A 20,673-nucleotide genomic window follows, 5' to 3' on the forward strand; every position below is an offset into this window, starting at 1 on the left:
TTTCTAAGGGACATCCCACAGCCCAGGCCCAAGAGTGGTGCATTGTAGATTGTGTGTGAGCAAATGTGTCCCTATCTCCACAGCTGATGTGTGTATCTGGGACAGGATTCCAACCCAAGATCACATCACATCATTGTTAAGATGTTGCTGTTTTGTTTCAGCTTAGAAATCTTGGTGCCCAAAGAGGGGACGGAGGGACAAAAGCATCACAACTGAGCGGAAAGGAACAGTCAGGGAGAATATCTGTTTGACTACTAGGGAATCAATTCACTGTTTGGGGGATTTTGTTTCATTTATTTATTTTTTCTGATGTAGACTGCACCTGGGGCAAATCTTTAAATCTCACAGATTCTACCAACAAAGCTTCTCTTCCTTTTCTAAGAATTTTTATTATATTTTTAATCAGCCTTGAAGTTAGCAACAAAGTATTCCAAATACCCTGCACCCTTGCTCACTGGCCTTTTGAAGCAAACAGGTACTTAGCAGTTGACAGGAAAAAGTCACTTTCTGCCCCTTCTCTTTTGCTTGAAATTATTACACAGGGCTGTCTACACCTGGGAGCTCTCAAGACCACCAGGTGTGGGTAGTACACAGGACGAGGCAATCTTCATTCAAGAGAAACCCGAGTCACTGAATGCAAGGAGAAAAAATTAAAATCTACTCCGTCCATCATTAACACAAATGTTGTCAGGGTCCTGCGTCTCTGGATGTGCATCTTCTAGAACCCACAGCTGGGGGCCCTGCCCTCCACCTGCTTGGGAGTGCGTGCTGGATTTACATCCCTGGTTACATTGCCTCCAGAAAGACAGGATCCCTGTTGGATGCCCATGAAGCTTATGCTGAGTAAATATTGACAAAGTAGTCTAAAGAGCAAACACTTTGACATTTGTAAGGTCCACTGGAAGGTCTTGTATATATTTATACAGCAGGAATGAGCACCGCATACCAATTTTCCTGAACTTGTTCTGACATAATTCTGCATGGATAGTGTGTGTGTCCAGGTAGCTGAGAGGGGCTGAATATCCATGTGGGAAGCGGGGCCAGGGCTGGGTGGTAGCAGATCCCTGTCATCCCTCCCAACCACAGCCAACCAGCACCCATCCCAGAGAGGCAACTCACCCTGAGCTTTGAGGAGACCTGCTTTTCCAGAAGGAAGGGAAAAAAAAAAAAAGCCATAAAACCTTGTTTTTAATTTATTGCAATTGATGTACTTTCTTTTTACTTCGTAAAAATTTTATTGATGTTTTTGTACTTTATATTTATTAAAGATTGAGCCTCAAAAATGTAATGAGTAAAAAATGGTTGCTTAATTTAAATTGTGAGTCTGTCTGTTAAGAAATGCATTAGGGGTAGGAGAAGCATAAGACATATTAATTGACAGACAGGAACTGCTGTCTCTGAGGTTGATACAAGTAATTTATTACTTTAGAAATGAATGCCACCTCCAGAATGTGCTTCATTAATTTCAAATTTAGTTTTAATTTCAAGCTGTTGCCCCTTGAGAAGAATAAGGTGGCAAATTATGTTTGAAGAGCAGATTTTTTTTTTTTTTTGCTCCGAAGAAACACCACATTTTAACTATTTAGTTTTACAAATAATTGTGCCCATCTAGTTTTTGCTGCTTTCTCCTGAGAACCAAGAACATAGTGTAGGTCTGATCAACACGTACTAATGCTTTTTTCCCTCTCTCTCTCCTTCTTCTTCCCCTTCTTCTTTCAATCCTGCCTGTCCCTCGCTCCCACCTGTTATCCTGGCAGCCTATGTTTCCGATGAGTTAAAGGCAGCTGCCCTGGTAGACGAAGATATAGACCCCGAAGAGCACACGGCAGATGGAGAACCCTCAGCCAAGTACATGTGCCCCGAGAAGGAGCTCCCCAAGACCTGCCCCAGCTACCAGAACTCCCCGGCGGCTGAGTTTTCCAGTCACGAAATGGACAGCGAGTCACACATCAGTGAGACCAGTGACCGCATGGCTGACTTTGAAAGTGGCTCCATCAAGAATGAAGAGGAGACCAAGGAAGTCACGGTCCCTCTGGAGGACACGACCGTGTCGGATAGCCTGGAGCAGATGAAGGCCGTGTACAACAACTTCCTCTCTAACTCCTACTGGTCCAACCTCAACCTCAACCTGCACCAGCCCTCCTCGGAGAAGAACAACGGCAGCGGCAGCAGCAGCAGCAGCAGCAGTAGCAGCAGCAGCTGCGGCAGCGGGAGCTTCGACTGGCACCAGAGCGCCATGGCCAAGACCCTGCAGCAGGTGTCCCAGAGCCGCATGCTGCCGGAGCCCAGCCTCTTCAGCACGGTGCAGCTGTACCGGCAGAGCAGCAAGCTCTATGGCTCCATCTTCACGGGGGCCAGCAAGTTCCGCTGCAAAGACTGCAGCGCCGCCTACGACACCCTGGTAGAGCTGACGGTGCACATGAACGAGACGGGGCACTACCGCGACGACAACCACGAGACCGACAACAACAACCCCAAGCGCTGGTCCAAGCCCCGCAAACGCTCCTTGCTGGAGATGGAAGGGAAGGAGGACGCCCAGAAGGTGTTGAAGTGCATGTACTGTGGCCACTCCTTTGAGTCCCTCCAGGACCTGAGTGTCCATATGATCAAAACAAAACACTACCAAAAAGTGCCTCTGAAGGAACCCGTCACTCCCGTGGCAGCCAAAATCATTCCGGCTGCCCGCAAGAAAGCTTCTCTGGAGCTGGAGCTCCCCAGCTCCCCGGATTCCACAGGTGGAACCCCCAAAGCTACCATGTCGGACACCAATGATGCACTTCAGAAGAACTCCAACCCTTACATCACGCCAAATAACCGGTACGGCCACCAGAACGGGGCCAGCTACGCGTGGCACTTCGAGGCCCGCAAGTCCCAGATCCTGAAGTGCATGGAGTGTGGCAGCTCCCATGACACGCTGCAGGAGCTCACGGCCCACATGATGGTTACCGGCCACTTCATCAAGGTCACTAACTCGGCCATGAAGAAGGGGAAGCCCATCATGGAGACGCCCGTCACGCCCACCATCACGACCCTGCTGGATGAGAAGGTACAGTCTGTGCCCCTGGCGGCCACCACTTTCACGTCCCCCTCCAACACACCTGCGAGCGTCTCCCCGAAATTGAACGTGGAGGTCAAGAAGGAAATGGACAAGGACAAGACAGTCACTGATGAGAAACCCAAGGAGAAGGAGAAGCCCAGCGAGGAGGAGGAAAAGTATGACATCTCCTCCAAGTACCATTATTTGACTGAAAATGACTTAGAAGAGAGCCCCAAAGGGGGACTAGATATCCTCAAATCCCTGGAAAACACGGTGACATCCGCAATCAACAAAGCCCAGAACGGCACTCCCAGCTGGGGGGGCTACCCCAGCATCCACGCCGCCTACCAGCTCCCCAACATGATGAAGTTGTCTCTGGGCTCATCGGGGAAAAGCACACCCCTGAAGCCCATGTTCGGCAACAGCGAGATGGTGTCTCCCACCAAAACCCAGACCCTGGTCTCTCCGCCGTGCAGCCAGACCTCCCCGATGCCCAAGACAAACTTCCATGCCATGGAGGAGCTGGTGAAGAAAGTCACCGAGAAAGTTGCCAAAGTTGAGGAGAAGATGAAGGAGCCCGAGGGCAAGCTCTCTCCGCCCAAGCGGGCCACCCCGTCCCCATGCAGCAGTGAGCTCAGCGAGCCCGTCAAGATGGAGGCTTCCAGCGATGGGGGCTTCAAAAGCCAGGAGAACAGCCCCAGTCCCCCGCGGGATGGGTGCAAGGAGGGCAGCCCCGCGGCGGAGCCCGTGGAGAACGGCAAGGAGCTGGTGAAGCCCCTGAGCAGCAGCCTGAGCGGCAGCACGGCCATCATCACCGACCACCCACCCGAGCAACCCTTTGTCAACCCCCTGAGCGCCTTGCAGTCGGTCATGAACATCCACCTGGGCAAGGCTGCCAAGCCCTCTCTGCCTGCGCTGGACCCCATGAGCATGCTTTTCAAGATGAGCAACAGCCTGGCCGAGAAGGCGGCCGTGGCCACCCCACCGCCCCTACAGGCCAAGAAGGCAGACCACCTCGACCGCTATTTCTACCACGTCAACAACGACCAGCCCATAGACTTGACAAAAGGGAAGAGTGACAAAGGCTGCTCTTTGGGTTCAGTGCTTTTGTCCCCCACGTCCACATCCCCGGCAACCTCCTCATCCACGGTGACAACGGCAAAGACATCTGCCGTCGTATCATTCATGTCAAACTCGCCGCTACGCGAGAATGCCTTGTCAGATATATCCGATATGCTGAAGAACTTGACAGAGAGCCACACGTCAAAATCCTCCACTCCTTCCAGCATCTCCGAGAAGTCTGACATTGACGGGGCCACTCTGGAGGAGGCCGAGGAGTCGACGCCTGCGCAGAAGAGGAAGGGCCGCCAGTCAAACTGGAACCCCCAGCACCTGCTGATCCTCCAGGCCCAGTTTGCCGCCAGCCTCCGGCAGACCTCCGAAGGGAAGTACATCATGTCAGACCTGAGCCCCCAGGAGCGCATGCACATCTCGAGATTCACGGGGCTCTCCATGACCACCATCAGCCACTGGCTGGCCAATGTGAAATACCAGCTTCGGAGGACAGGTGGAACAAAGTTCCTCAAAAACTTGGACACTGGCCACCCCGTGTTCTTTTGTAATGACTGTGCGTCACAAATCAGGACTCCTTCCACATACATCAGCCACCTAGAGTCACATCTGGGCTTCCGGCTACGGGACTTATCCAAACTGTCCACTGAACAGATTAACAATCAAATAGCACAAACCAAGTCGCCATCAGAAAAATTGGTGACGTCCTCCCCGGAGGAGGACCTGGGGACCTCCTATCAGTGCAAACTTTGCAATCGGACCTTTGCGAGCAAGCATGCCGTTAAGCTTCACCTTAGCAAAACACACGGGAAATCGCCAGAAGACCACCTTCTGTATGTTTCTGAGTTGGAGAAGCAGTAGCGTTTGCTTCTGATGGAAATGACTGCAGTTTGCTTTGAGGGAAACTGTTGAAGGCACCTTAAGGCCCCTCTGTCTTGTTCTTGGCACATGTTCTTATGTTAACTGCAGAGAATCACTCTGGGCTGGACTGTTTTGTATAACTGTACAGTGTTTAATAGAGGTGCATAATCAGCTGTTGTTACTGGTAAAATATGAAGGTTAAAACGCAGTGGTAAGTGTTTGGAACTTTGTGTAAATGGGATTTAGTTGTGAGCATCCCCCCGATGCTTCAAGCTGCATGCATTAACAGACAGTTTAATTAAGCATTTATAACGAAATCAGGCACACTTTTTCCGTGAGACTCGAGTGTGCTGGTATTTCTCACCCTTTCATCTTTAGCCCTCTGAGTACTTTGAAGCACTTTTGCATTAATTTGATTAAAAAATAAAATAAAATAATAATAATGTATGAAGCTCTGTTTTTTAAACTCCTTACCAGCTTAGTTATAATTAATAATATGAACCTCCATTTATGCAGGTCTGCAGGGGTATAACACGCCTTGAAATTTAAAAGAATATTATTTTCACATTGAAACATAGATGTATATATTGTATAGATTTCAGACTCTTATGAAAAATGTGATTGTGGGTAAATGACCTTTTTTCTTGCATTTATAGCAACAGTGTTTTATGTACCTGCTATGCTCTGGGCATAAGCCGTGCCTATGTATAGTGTATATTTCTTTTTCCTTTTTCTTTTTTAAGGTCTATGGGTTTTGTTTTTTACATGCAAACATTGTAAATTATACAGAAGATACCACAGATAGCATTTATAAAGTATACAGAAACATTATCTGAAAGCAAAGTATGATTGTTTGTTTTGCTACCCAGTACATCTATATTGATAGAGGTTCATGTTTAAATTATACATATTTATTAGCATCATATTATCATTTGTTTTGAGCAGTCTGAATAAACGAGGCCAGGAAATCCATCCCTGGCAGGCATCATACTATTTTGCACATGATTTTTAAAGGTATTTATTAGAAAGCAAAGAACGCTCAAAATAAACTCAGTGCTCAAAGGGTTAAGTCTATTTGAAAAGGAAAAAAAAAAAAGAACAAAAAAAAAAGAGAACTTGTACTGTATTTCCTAAACATTGATAAAGCCTTTAAAATGTTTGTACTGTAATACTTTGCTTAAGTCATGAGGCATTCTGTGATACAACCTCTTTCACTTATTTATAAGCCCTCTTGGTTGCTATTTCATATTGTAGGATACCTTTTTATTTCAATTGGTAACTTTCTGTTTTGTTCTTCCTAATTATTCTCCCAAGATCCCACACTGCAGCTTTATCTTTAGGCTTATGAAAGGTAACCCGTGGTTACCGGCTCTCCAAGTGATTCTGTTCTTCTCCATTTTTGGCAGTTAATTTGCAGAAGTAACTGACAGCTGACACCATATGAGAACCTATGTATAAAATATTGGCATGTAAACAGCACAGACACCGGAACACACTCTGTGCCCTGTTTTGTTGTTGACAATGAAACACCATTATGTGACTCTTCATATAACCCTTTTTTCTACGGCAGCATTAAAATTGTCTTTTTGCTATAATTTTGTGTTGCGTTCACAATTATGTCTGAAATGTGCTACGACTAACGAGCACATTAAAATTAAATTGTATGCGATCTGTTTATGACTGAGTTGGTCGCTGTGTCTGCCAGGTGCTGGCAGAGTCGGAGGCTGCACGTAAATCAAGGGAGTTTTAGTGAACTTTGGTGTTTGGAGAGCAGGGAGCACTCTGTGGTGGCTTGGATAGAAATTTTCCCCAAGAATAAAAATCTGAAAGAAAGGAGACATGCAGGTGAGGTCAGAGTCCCTGTGGGAAAGTGATGGTATACAGCATTGAGTGTCAGAGCTTCCAGTCACCCCAGACCAACCCCCGTGGTCTGTCTCCCTTCTAGATGCAGAGAAGTCGGGCCCCCCGAGCTGTGTAAGAAGCTGAAGGAGAAGGATCTTTGGAAGATTCTGTGCAGGGTGGTTCCTTCGTGTTGATTTAGGGTTTTCTAACAGCAAAAAGCAGAGCAGAGCTGGGCATTCGGATTTGGGGGTCCCTGGCTTGCTCTCCTGTGCTAAAGCATGCAGAGATAACAAGGCGGGGGAAGGGCACGGGAGGAGACTGAACCCATCTAAGGGAGGAGGGGGGGGGAAGCATTTATATGATAATCACAAGCTTTTATTGGCCCTGGCAAATCATGCCAACAAAACGCTGGGAACATCATGTAAAATTGTAAAATACCTTTATTACTATATTCAAACTACTCCTTCAGTTACGCAGCATCGTAGCTCCTAACCTAGAATTATACAAATGAGAGATGTGTTACATCCATGTAATACATAAAACACCTCAACTTTAAGGAAAAAATACTCTTTTATTAAAAATTTAAATTAAGCCCTTTCAGAGATGTTCGGCAACACGCCCACGGCTTTTCGGCTGGTCCCCACCCCTTTTTGTCAAGATGAGTCCAAATGTTCCGTCTACTCTGCTTTCTCTCGGCAATCCATCCCTCTTCTGGTTTTTAGAGAGAACCTCACTGGAGTTTAAAATGAGCTTTTGGCAAATAGCGCTGCACCAACTCTGCTCTCGCCTGTGATGCCCCGCACACGTGGGCTCTGCTGAAAGGTGGGTGGAAAGAGTTCTTCCCTTGGGTCCAGGGCCTGCCCCATTCCCCAATCTAACATGCACCACCCCTGCCCCTGAGCAGTTCTTGGCCCTGCCGGCCCTCACCTGGGAGAAGCTGAGGGGACACATACGTTTCCTTGGAGGAGTTGGGGGACCAGTTCCCCCACCAGAACCTGGCTCAGGGGACAGAGAAACCCTCCCTCCTGTGCCTTCCCCGTCTTCACATCCTGGAGCCCAGATTTCCACTCTTGAATTTTTCACAGGTTAAATATAGCATCGGTTTATTAGAATCCAAAGTCCTGCATCTAACAGATTAAACTGACAACACTTCCATCACCACCGGGGCCCATGTGGCTTGAAGGGAAACGGGATTTGTACAAGTGATGGCGGAACCCCCCTCTGTATAGTTTGGGAGAAGGACCCAACACTCTGCCCATGTCTGTCCTCCTTACCCCACTCGGAGGAGTCTCTTCAGGGCTTTTCCGTTTTGGGGGGAGCAGTGAGGGTTGACAGCCAAGGTAGGTGGCCGGTTCTACTGCTCCTTTGGCATCTCGGGCTCCTGGCCAGGAAAGGACTGCTCCTATTAATGGGGACCAGGAATTGATTTTACTTCCTAGAAGACGTAGTAACTGGGCAGTTGAGGGTGCCAGGCTTGAATGAAGCTCCCTCTGGAACAAGGACAGTCACCTTAGCATGAAGCAGGGGGGTGGGGCTTGTTGGGAGTATCACCACACTTGGAAAAGCTGGGCCATTTTCTCCCAAAGCCACCAGACCCTTGCAGCCCAGCATGGCCCTGATTTCCCTGAGATCAAAGAGGAAAATCTAAAGTCGAATTCCAAGTCTGTTGGCATTGGGTTCCTTTCTGTGGCTGGTGTTTAAAGAGAAGGTGAGTGGAAGGAGGACCCTGTTGTCCGAGTCCAGTCTTCGAGTGGGTGGGCCTGGCGCGGGAGGGGAATGTGGCCAAAGGAGGGGGTTTAATCACAGGTGTGTAGGTGACCCTGACCTCACCCCGCCCAAGCCCAGTCTTGTTGCAGCCCTACGTATATCTTCCAGCCATCACATTTGCGCAGTATCTTAAAATAACATTTGTGATAAATGTGCAATTTAACTAATTTATGGTGCTATGATGTGCTCAGGGCTACATGCAAGATGAAAATCTTAAATGGAGCTTGAACAGCTCACTTCACAACAAGAAATCAATATGCCACATCTTAGCTATTCGCTGCAGTCAACATTTAGCAAAAATATCAGGGATGTATCTTTTTAAGTTTTAGGCAGCAAGAATTCTATAATTAACCAAAATCTTACATGTAAGTTGGGGTTGGTTATGATGAAGATCCAATCTCCCTGATACCTTTGTTCTGTTCTCATTCTGCAAAAGGAAAAAATTCATATATATATATATATATATATATAGAGAGAGAGAGAGAGAGAGAGAGAACACCAGGCAAACAGCACTTCTGTTCAGGTTGCCCTGTGCTCAGAAGGAGGTGGTGTATCCCGGGAGGCCTGCCCAGGCCTCTGTCCCTGGAAGGATTTTTTTTCCCCAGATTTACACCCCTGTAGCTAGGTGGACTTCACCCATCCCCAACCCCTGACTACAGTTCCACAACATGGTGACAGAATACATACAGGGTATAAAAAGCTCCATCTTGAGAGTAGAATTCTGAAGATAGAAGCTGAGAGATGGTTAGAGGGACAGGAGTGAAACTAACATCTCCAGAAATTTCCAAGTCACCTAATACAAAATAAAATAAAAAATAAATAAATAAAATGATTTTGCTTTTTCAAATTCATCTGCGCAGTTCTTCTGAAACTGGAAAATTGTGATAGCATTTCATTCTGTTGACTATTTAGCACAAAAAATAATACACTTTGTATTATAGGAAGCAATCATAAAAATGAAAACAGCAAACCCCAACTCCATTCTTTAATAATAAATACTTTAACTTTAAAATAATAGCTATTATCCTTTTAGCTAATGGAGAAATTACCATTTTTACTCCGCCAGATAGTTATTCTTTTGGTAATAGAAACGCTAACCTTCTTTCTCTCTGGGGATTTATTAGTAAGCACGTGTAATCTTTGGCAAAGGAAACCTGAAAATACATTTCCCTCGGGGCCCCATGCCAGTCGATGCCTTTCAGCCTTCAGCTGACCTCAGAAAACACGGAAAAGGTACTCGGGCTTCCAGGCAATTCCAGGGTGTGTTGGCCTTTGCAAAATATGCTATAGTTAGCTCCAGAAACAATCTCATTCATTTGGGTTAGGCTTTAGCTCTGTCTCTTAGCAGGAAGCTACTGAGAAAAAAAAAGCTCTTCTCTGACGGAACCCCACCTTCCCACGTGCTGTGTGGCAGTCCTGTGGCAGCCCAGGGCTGGATTTCCAGTGTCAGTGCAGAGCAGCGATCAAACACGGGTTTTTGTTTCCAGGGAGGTTGCTTATTTTTTTCTTGCACTCCATCGAGTTTCCACAAGCCACAGGGAGATGTTGTATGACTCACAGATGCCATTTTTCTATCCCCAAGGGTTTGACGTGAATCACCCCCCCCCCATGAGGATTTTAAGGCATCTGAACTCTGGCTTTTGGGGGTTCCTCCGAAGAAGTCGTCTATCCCAAAATGCCTTAGGATTTGAGAACACATTTTCTGCCCTGCCAAGACAATAGATGTGCCAAATTGTTGGTTTGCGGCCTGATGGTCCACGATGGCTGGGGCAATCCCAGACAGCCTAACGGTGATTCAGTCCAGTTACAACCCTGGACATCAGGGGTGGCTCGGATCAAAGTTAGCTGCTTCCAAAGGCTCCACATTTGGTGTCAGGCCCCGCTTCTGGTCCAAGAAGCCAGGTGTTTTCAAAATTAAATTCTAATGATAGAAGATCAGAGGAACTGCTTTTCTACCACCTTTGTATAATGTCATGAACTAATATATCCTTAATAAATCATTCCTGATGATAATGATGATAAGCAAGGTGACCCCTTTCTGGAGATTAACATCCACAATTAGCTAACTCAGGAATTAGGATACACGGTGTTATTTACCATCTGAACTGTGCTGTCCAGGATAGCAGACACCAGCCACGTGTGGCCATTCAAATGTAAATGAAATACAATTAAATAAAATTAAAAGGTTAGTTCTTCAGTTATGCATGTGTCAAGTGCTAAGCAGTCACATGTGGCTAGCAGCTCCTCCTTTGGTCAGTGCAGGTAGACACCATCGGATCCTGGTAAGTTTGATCAGACGGTACTGTCTATACCTTTATTTACAAAGCCATTTCCCAAGTAAGAGCTCATGTCTCCATGATGGAAGGGTGTTTCCAGTCCATGGGTATTTCCGGGAATCCTTTTTTTTTTTTTTTTTTTTTTTTTTTGCCAATAGGGGCACAGGCAATATTCTCACATGCTAATATCTCTGATCAAAGCCAAGGACACACATAATTAACCTTGAGCATAAAATTATAAACAGAAGTGCAGGCATCAGTGTATGAGGTTGCTGATCATTCCCCCTGCTGTGGATATTATCTAGGCCGCAAACTCCAAAGCCCAAAGATCTGATGGATGTGGCCGTGACCTTGTTCTGCCCTTAGCTGATAATGAATCAGGCAGTCCCTGGGCTGCTTTCTTTGCCCAAGGACTTGGAGATTTGGCTCTGTGGCTGGCGAGGCTCTCAGCCCCCACACGTGGTCCTGTGAGTCCCCCACATGGCATCCCTGAAGACCCCATCAGCCTTCATCCTCACCTCTCTAGCCCCAGGCAGCTGTGGGATGGCCAAACTTCCTCTTTTAAAAAAAAAAATTAAAATATATAAATGGGACTTTTTGAATTTGGGGGTTGTGTTTTAAAAATTATTGCATTTCAACATTTCACTACCATTTTTTTCCCCTACAGCAGGATTCCAGGGACACATTTATGACCATCGTAATTGTGAGTTAGAGATCTCCCAGGCCAAGTGAAATGAAATTACGAGAAACTGAAATCTGTTTTAATTGGAGCATTTATAGAAAAAAAAAAGAAGTCAGAGTGGCTGCCTTTTCCTTGATACCTGTGTCCAGCAGCCGGGGCTGGGTAAACGAGGGTCAAGAGAGAACGGGGGATGGGAGAGGAAATAAGATAGGTGTGTCAGGAAGGAGTCATTTTCTTAGCTCTAAAAAGAAAATAGAGGTACAGTCGCCGGAGTTCCGCCTCAGTGACCATGAAACCGAGTCGGCAAAAGCTGAAGGACCCGGCTCCTGAAAGCCTCATCAGGGCTTGTCATCGCTCTAATGAATATCATTTAAATTGCTTTGTATATTGGTGGAGTTTGGATGTCGATTTAATTTGTGCATGTGTTTGAGTTCTTCTGCTTGGCTAGGCTAACTGAGAAGCAGCCGCCTAATGAAAACTGAGTTGGTGACAGTATGATGCGCTCCAACCCAGTCAAATGGGTTTGAAGGGCTGCTGTGACAGCCCTCAGAAAGAAGTAGATGTGGCTGGGGAAAGAAAGGATTCCTTCCCGCAGTGCCTGGACTCACCCGGGCCGTGTGTGCCACTCGGCATGGCTGAGATGGCCAGAGATGGCGCACGCGGGGTCTTCTCCAGCTCAGCCAGTGCTCTGCCTGATGACTGCGCCTGTCGAACTGGGGTCTCGGCAGTGCTCCCCGTTGGGTGGTTAAATGGCACCTGGATGGAAGTGCTGAGGGTGTGAGCCAGCAGGAAGGGTGAGACCCAGAGCCCCCTCTCCAGCAGTGAATGTGGCCCAAGTTCCCAGACAATATAACAAGAGGTGCTCGTGGTTTGGACATCCCAGAAAGCTAAGGCCTTCCCCCACATCATCTTAACCCAGAGAGTCTTGTCATAGTATCCTGAGGTAGTGGCACCAGTCAGCTCTCTCAGGACATTACTCCCCCAGTTTGTTCTGGTGTCTCCGCAGCCCTCCTGGGCGGGAGGCAGACTGAGATTCCTATGGGGCCCATGAATAGATGATGTCCAGTGAGGAGTGCTGGCCCCGCCCAGGCCTCACGGTGTCCATCAGGAAGGCCAGCTGGACTTCTGTTTTCAGAAACATTGCTGAGCAGAAATCCAGATTGACTTACCCAATGCTCCGATCCTTACCTCTAAAAACACCCTGGTTCTGGAAGGGGGTTGATTTTTGGCACCTGTTTCCATGAGAGAGTAGATCTCAGGTTTCATCATAGGCTTCCTGGCGCCCCAGATCCTCCTGCAGGGTGATGTGCAGTGCACCAGCAGACGGGCTCAGGCCTGGGGAGTGAGGCGGGGTTGGGGAAAGAGCACATCCAAGGAGCCTCTGCCTGCTCTCCTCCTGTACTTCCTGAGGTCATTGCACACACCGATCCCACCTGCACATCATTCTTTCCTGCTCCTCATCACAGCCTTCTCCAATATTCATGTTATCAGAGTCAGGGGGGGAAAAATGGTCACCCAATAGAAAGTGCTCTGGAGTCCTGGCTGCTTCCTCTGTGCTCTAAATTGGCCTTTGCCCCTATGTGACTCTGCTCCAAGAAAACAAAATAACTTCTGAAGAGCATAAAAGAGATGGGTCCATTCCCCTAAGAGACTTTGAGGCATCCACCGGAAAGCTCCTCTCTTTCTACCAGCCCAGAGTTGGGGTGGCAGTGAACAATGGAGTCCATCCCGTAGGAGGAGGAGATGCTAAAGAGGAGCTGGTACCTCACACTCTGACTGAGAGGTGTGGAAGGGAGGGAAGTGGCAAACTGGAAAACACAGAGTGTGCAGGGGACTTTGCTGTCATATCCATGTGGCAGCAGGGTTTGTTGTTCTGTGAGGTCTAAGGAACCTCTGTATACCCAAGACATGGGGGGAAACTGGTGGGTCCCCTTGGACCCTGGCCACCTCCTAGAATGGGGTGAACTCTTATCTGAGGGTGCTGAGAGCCCCCTGCCCTGGGCCAACACCAAGGACAAGTAAGAAAGTGTGACCTGCCCTGGCCTTGAATGACTTTGGAGTCCAGCTAGAGAGAGAAGATGTGGATTAGGAGACAATAGTGCTGGACAAATGACAGTCTGCAATTAATAATGAGGTTGGGCAGAAAACAGAGGAAATTGCAAGGTTCAAACCTTGCACCTTGAAGTGGCCTGCCAGGAGCAGTGCTTTGGGCAGGAAGGGGCCTGCGAGGGACCTTGAAGGATGGATAGGATGTGAGATTGCTGTCAGGGAGGGCATCGGAGGGCTCATGGTCCCCTTAGTAGAAACCACAGGAAAGCTGGCTCACTTGGCCTCCATTCTGGCTGCACTTGAAGGTGGTCTAGCCCATTGCATCCTGAGAAGAGCCCTCTGGATCGTCCACAAGCTATTGCTGTGGCCATTTTAGTGGTAGATGCTTTTTATTCTGTCCTATTGTTTCTGACCTGAGGCGTTTTCTAGGACTTTATACCACTGCTTCTTAACCTTTAAGAGATTGTAGCTTTTATTAAGATGTAAAATCTCTCCTCAAGTAAACATTTGGTGGGCACATGCTTGTATTTGCTGATGGACAGCAGGAGCGGGTGCTAATGGGCAGGCCTTAGCCTAGATCCTAGATCCTAACGCTATTCTCTACGGCCTTCTAGAACTTGTAAATTGTAGGGCGCTGGGCCCCTTCCAGGCTTGACAGGCCAGAGATGCCCAGCAAGATGCTGTCAGCAGGGCCTGGCTTAGGACCCTAAGAAAAAATAGAAATTTTGTTTCATGGTCCTGAAATCCAGGAACAGCTGGAGATGGATGCTTAGTGATGTCACCAGGAATCTGTCCCTCTGTCTTTCTCAGTGCTTTCTCTCTCTCTCACTCACTTTGTTTACCCCTGGAGGTTTGATTTTTCCCTTTCTTGTCTTGTCTTGAGGGAGAAAAGAGCTTTCATTCCCAATAGTGAGGGCCAGACCCCTGGGTGGGGCTTCCATTGAGCAAGACTAGGTCCAGTCCCTGTTCCTGCAACAACCTCCGTGACTTGTCATAAAGTTCGGGTCAGAATCCTCTGTCATGTTGGGTGCTGTATGGCCTCAGTTTACCAACGGGAGCATGAGCCCCACTGTAAATGTCTCAGATTCCTTAGGGAATGAGGGAGTGGAGCCCCTGGTTAAAAGACCTCCATTCTCTAGGGAAGAATCCTAGCCCCCACGAACAGGTTCTCCTGAGGGTTGGGTGCTGTCCCTGCCTCCATGGGACAAAAGTATGCTAGGCAGGCAGTGCTGGAAAATGCCCAGTACTCTCTTCCTAAGGTGGAGCTGAGGGCCAGCACCCCCAGGACAGAGTGCCCTTAGGCTGCTCTTCCCTTTTACTCTCACTTCCTGGACCCTGATATGGCTGAAGACTAGAATTTACTAGAAAGAGGAAACTTCATCTGTTGGCTCAGTCTCTTTGGCACCTGAACTAAACAGAGAATATTAACCTGGCAAGGGTTGCTAAATGTGGCCTGTGGACTGAATATGGCCTGTGGACTGAATATGACCTGCAGATTTGTTTGGTTTGAGCCACATAATTAAATAAAAAACAAAAACAAAAACAAAAAAAAACAGAAAAAAAACTTTAGTTCGTTGCCAAACTTTGAAAATTGGGAGATTTCATAGCACCGTCAGATTTCTGGCATGTCTGCGTGCCACATTCCTATGTGACAGCAGGTGGCCAGCGTGGCACAGCAGCTGCCCATTTTAGACAGGGCATTGACTGGCTCTCTGGTTGGCCTCCGTCCCTTCTGCTCACTGTTTGTCTCAGGGGCGGGCTTCTCCGGAAGCAGACACTGAGTTGAGAATTTGAGTGTAGCCAGTTCATGTGACAGGTGATCCTAGGAACACAGAAGGGGAGACGGTGGCAGGAAAGGAAAGAAAGCCAGTTCCTCATGCATCGAGAAGCAACTTAGCACAGTGGGCAACTGGCCCTCAGTCCTCGGCAAACCTCTGTAAGAATGTGCAGGGAAATCTCTCGGTGGCCCCAGCTGGGGGTAAGACAGATGAGGATCCACCAACTCCTGTCACTAACTGAGCGCTGCCTCTTCATGCTTGGGCGGAATATGCTCCCACACCCATAGGGGTTGAGTAAGATGCTTTTGGCACAAATGGTAATGATGCAGAGGAAAGAATCCGAGGAGGTAGGGACAGGGTCTGCCGCGCTCCAGAATGAGACCATCCATGTTCATCTCACTCCTGTGCCCCTGGAGGCATCTATTCAAGATGGGAGAAGCCCTGCCAGGAGTGACTTACCCAAGGTAGCGCTCCATGATGGTGGCAGAGCTGAGACCAGAGAGCAGGCCTTACCCTCCTCACCAGCTGTTCTACTAACCCTGTGCTACTTATTCCAGGGAGACTGGAGCCCTGCCTGCCTCGCTCATCCGTTTTATTTTATTTAGTTATTTAATTATTTACTTATTTATGTGTTTATTACCCATCTAGTTCCAGAGATAAGTTAGGGCTTCTGTACAGCTCATTAATTGCCTCATTGCTGGCTTAAAAAAAGGGAGATTGGCTGAGAGGCGTGGGGAATACAATGAGTGGGGGACCCACAGGAGCTGTGACACACAGGAACCTGGCAGCTGGCATCAGGGCCCCACTTCCAACCAACCTTCTCTTGGCCCCACAAAATGACATCATGCAGGAAGTGGCCCCATACAGGAAGTCCCTCCCACAGGAAGTTCCATGTTTGGCACAGGACACATAAGTTCCCTGGCCAGCAAGAGGAAGCCCCCCCACCCCAACCCCAGGGCAGAGTGCTCAGAGAAGGAAGCTTTCCTTCGTGTCTTTCTCCACTCCTCATGCTGGCTCCTGAGGGGGTGGTAGCTGTGGACAGCGGGGGATGAGGTTATAAAGGCCAGGAAGGGAAGGACATCTCTCTCACAGCTCCATGCAACTTTGCAGATCTTCAGACATCTTTCATGTGTGCCCACACTCCCTGCCCCCCACTGTTTCTTTGTGTGAGCACAGATATGCCCTTCCTCCGTGACATGACTTGTCATAAAGTTCGTGTCAGAATCCACATGGATTATAATAGCATCAAGATGACTACAACTGCCATGAGAATTTGGAGGTGAGTTTTAAGTCCTTGTCCTCCCCCAAGAGAGCTAATGGGGGACCCCCAAGCGTGGCTGGGGTGCAGGGGCTGCAATACTGAATTGCTCCTCTTCAGATCCTGGGAGGGAACAGCCTCACGCCACCCTCCCGGTGCCACCCGCACTGCCCAAGTCATCCATGCCAGCGCTGCAATCAATTAGTCCTGAGGAATGGACAAAGGGGGTTACAGGAAATTAATTTCATTTGGATTTTCTCTCTTGAGGCCCTGCCTGGCAGCCAGCTCTCCCTACACCCACATGTCCGCAGCCCAACTGCTCCGTCCATCAGCTCTTGTCCGAGTTAACTATTCATTTTATGTATTTTAATTTGGGCAGAACATTTATTTGGCTTAAATTTCCTTTTCGGGGGTTGGAATGTGCCTTCCACACACAGGCAGAGATGATCTGCTTGAATTTCGTCAGAAGGAGTTTAGTTTACAAAGATAGTGACTGAGCTATTAAAACCAACAACCCCTTTTAAAGCAAACAGACCATTAAAATATAGGAACAGTTTATGGCATAAATAAAATTGAGGGTATAGATTATTTAAAGATAAGATTTTCAAGAAACAGGGTTAAAAAAAAACGTTTAAATAATTTCTCCATGTTATATATTTTTTTCAAAGTGAACTTTAGAATGCAAATGCAAATTAAAAAAAAAAAAAAAGCCCGGAAAGACATTAAAAACCTATCTTACTAGTAAAGACATATGAAAAAGACTCCACTTTTCCTTCTTGATATGTACATGATTTCCACAGGGTGGAGTGGAGGGGGGGAGTGGAAACTACTTGAATTCATAAATGGCAGAATTTACCCAGCTCGTAAAGCTACATTGTGGAAAAAGAAGCAAGACATTTGCTTCTAGATCATTCTCCCGAGCTGACTGACAGATACAATAATTTCGTCCATTAGTCCGATCCATTGTCTTCTTTCGGCACAGAAGTACTGTACCGCGGAGGTAGATTTCCACTGCTATGCATATTTTAAGGGTTATTTGGCAACACAAGTAAAGCTAAAAGTAGCCTCTTAATCTAATTAATTGACATTTCTGAATCTTGCTTTCACAACAACACATGGTTTCATGTTCTGGGTTTTAGCACTTGTCAAGCTTTTTTGGAGAATGTTTTGGTCAGAATGACAAGATAATTTGTGACTGAGGCTCCAAGCTAGAGAAGTGTTTAAGGCTATAATGATTTATTATCATCACAGAATAACAAAATTTACAAAGTGTTTCATCAGAATTTTTGAAATAAGTTTGCCACCATAGGAGAAGCATGGAGCTGGGGGTGGGCTGGTTTGGGAGACAGGGAGGGCTCAGACTTCATATACAAACTCAGCCATGACGGATTTGTTAAAATTTCTCTATTAAATTTATCTCTGCGCGTTCCTTGAGAGAGAAACCACAGAGCACTTTAGGAGGACAAGAGGTGATGGAAGGAGAACAGAGAGAAAATTCAGACCTCTCCCCGAGTTTTTTTGTAGCAGGAAATCCGACTCCCAACTCCGCTCGTAACGTATACGTGGCTGCAGTCAACGATGAATTTCTACATTTTGGCAACGGTCAGAGTGAAAGTAGTCGCACTATCTATAGAAACTTTGAGATGGAGAACACTTGGAGTATGCTACTGAAAATGCAAGAAACACATTTTTGAAAGGATGAAATAATATCACTGAGTGACAGTAAATTAACATGCTGACATTTGCAGACTTTCAGAGCATTGCCATAAAAAGAAGTAATACAACATGACTAATTTGGACTTCTTCTTTATTCCTTCCCTGGGAGAGACAGCCCTGGCCCTCCCAGGCCACCCTTCAGGCTCTGCCTCTCAGCACTTCCTCATCTTTTCCAGGAAATGTTTGAGACTTTAACATTCCCCTCGGCTCAGTCATCGCCTCTCGAAGACGGTGGGGGGAATGCAGTGTGGACTTCTGAGTTCCAAAGATGCTCCCTCGGATGTCAGAGGAATGTGCAGTGCCTGGCAGAGGGGACCCAGTTCCGGCCACAGGTATCAGCTTCCCGGTATCCACACACTTTCTGGCCTGTGGAATACCACAGCTGGGAGACCCCAAGCATGCATTGCATTGATGGGGAAACTAAGGCAGAGAGAGGATAGAAGTTCCCAGGTTGCTTCTCTTTCCTCTTGTACCAAGAGTCCAGCCTGAAAGTGACTGTCCTCTCCACGCTGTCTGCTTCCAAAATGAGCCTTCTCTTGGTAGAGCCCGCCTGGTGCTTGGCACACAGAAAATGCTGAGAAAACTTTGGCTAAACTGATGCAAAAACAAGCAGGGCAAGCCAGTTCCCCAAAACCTCTGCACTCAAGTTCACTGTCTCTCTAATAAGCGCTAACACAGAAAGTCTCTCCTTTTCTCAGACTCTCACTGACAAGAGGCCTTTCCCCACCTGGAACAGGAAGCTTAACTGTCCTAAGAGCTGCCCTTCACAGTGAGCACCACACCCTTCCCATCAAAATACGCAGGGCGTCTGCACCCTAGCAGCCTAGCACACTGCCTGCACGCGGGAGGTACTTTGCAAACCTGTGTTCTCTCCCTCTATGGAGTCTTCAGAGTCCTCCTGAAGAAAGGCTAACTGGAAACGAACTCAGGTTTTTAACACTGCTGGCCTGCGAAATCTGGAGAACCACCTGTTGGCCGAGTGCCTCCCCAAGGATGGGTGGGAGCTGAGCCGAGCTCGGATCTTCCTGGAGAGGGTGGCCATGGGGTAGACCTTCACGTGGTGTCACCTGACCCAATCAGGCAGGGTGCCCAGAACAAGACATGACCAGCTGTGACAAGTTAGTAAGTACGACAGTGACCACAAGAGTAAGGGAGGGACACAGGCTGGCTGGGTCCAGAATTAGCCAAAAGCACATCAGCCAAAGGACCCCCGGGCCTGAGTTGTGCACAGGAGAAAACTCAGAGGCTGCAATTGGGGCTGCAGGATGCACAGGCCTCTCCTCTGGTCAACTCAGCTGGAAACTGGCACAGACAGGGCAGGGCAGGGCAGGAGTGTGATAAAGATTTATTCCTTAGAAGCTGTTCTAATGATTACAGTTAAGACCAGAGGAGTTCCCTTCTCCTGCCCTGTTGGGCCTATATCTGTCCCATCAGGGCTAGTTCAGCCCCACGAGACCTGAGATTCCAGGCTTGGCTTTTAGGATTCGCTCAAGATCTGAGACAGGATGCTCAGCCCCTCCCTGGAGATGTGAGAGCACAGGAGGGATTGCAGACTAGCCACCATCCCCTCCTTCTGCCTAGGTCCAATTCCTCTCCTGGTCTAGACACAGAAGATTACATCCACCTACACGTGGGACACATGCCCGTGAACCCAGTGGCTCAGGAGGCTGAGGCAGGAGGATCACAAGTTCAAAGCCAGCTTCAGTAATTCAGTGAGGCCCTAAGCAAATAAGCATGATTCTGTTTCAAAAAAAAAAGATGGCTGGGATGTGGCTCAGTAGTGAAGTGACTCTGAGTTCACTCCCCAGCACCAGAAAGAAAAAAAAAAAAGAAAGAAAAGAAGGCTACTATCCTCATCCTCATCTAGCCTCCTGAGCTGAAGAACGGAGGTTCCAGAGAACACCACCTCCTGCTTCTCTTACTTATTCTGAGCAAAATTCAAGTGAGCTCAGACACCAGGAATAGGTAAGCTGCAGGCCCCCAGGGGGATGTCCTTAGGGGGCCACCTCTCCTTCCTCTGGACTCCGGGATCACAGGCCCCAGCCACATGTCTGGCAGGGCACATCATTTTCCAGACATGCTTTGGCTGGACCCTGCTGGGATGGTCTGAGGATTTGTGAGCCTCGGGCCGTGTCGTGGGCAGACACTGTTACGAGGTAACATAAGTTGAGAGTAACCTTTCAGCAGAACAGTTTGAGTTAAAATAAAGGGATTGAAAAAGAGTACAATGACCAAAAAAATCTATAAAAATGCAATTGCGCTAATATAATTTTATCACTTATTTAAAAATTTAGTCGACCCAAAAGACTACCAAGTGTGAAATTAAGGAACAGCTC

The 20,673-nt window shown here is 47.6% G+C and overlaps 1 protein-coding gene across 1 annotated transcript in view; it reads left to right on the plus strand.

Moving 5' to 3' along the window:
- The window catches only part of Tshz3 (teashirt zinc finger homeobox 3), a 69,588-nt gene extending 63,024 nt beyond the window's left edge, over window positions 1-6,564 (plus strand). The window contains exon 2 of the mRNA XM_046448181.2: window positions 1,758-6,564. Within this exon, the coding sequence (XP_046304137.1) occupies window positions 1,758-4,969 (3,212 nt within the window). The 3' untranslated portion in view covers window positions 4,970-6,564. The remainder of the gene's footprint in view (window positions 1-1,757) is intronic.
- Window positions 6,565-20,673: the final 14,109 nt, after the last annotated feature.

Source organism: Marmota monax, unplaced genomic scaffold (assembly GCF_021218885.2).
Source record: "Marmota monax isolate L192 unplaced genomic scaffold, Marmota_monax_Labrador192_F-V1.1 WCK01_AAM20220418_F8-fsc00101, whole genome shotgun sequence".
In the NCBI taxonomy this organism is placed as follows: Eukaryota; Metazoa; Chordata; class Mammalia; order Rodentia; family Sciuridae; genus Marmota; species Marmota monax.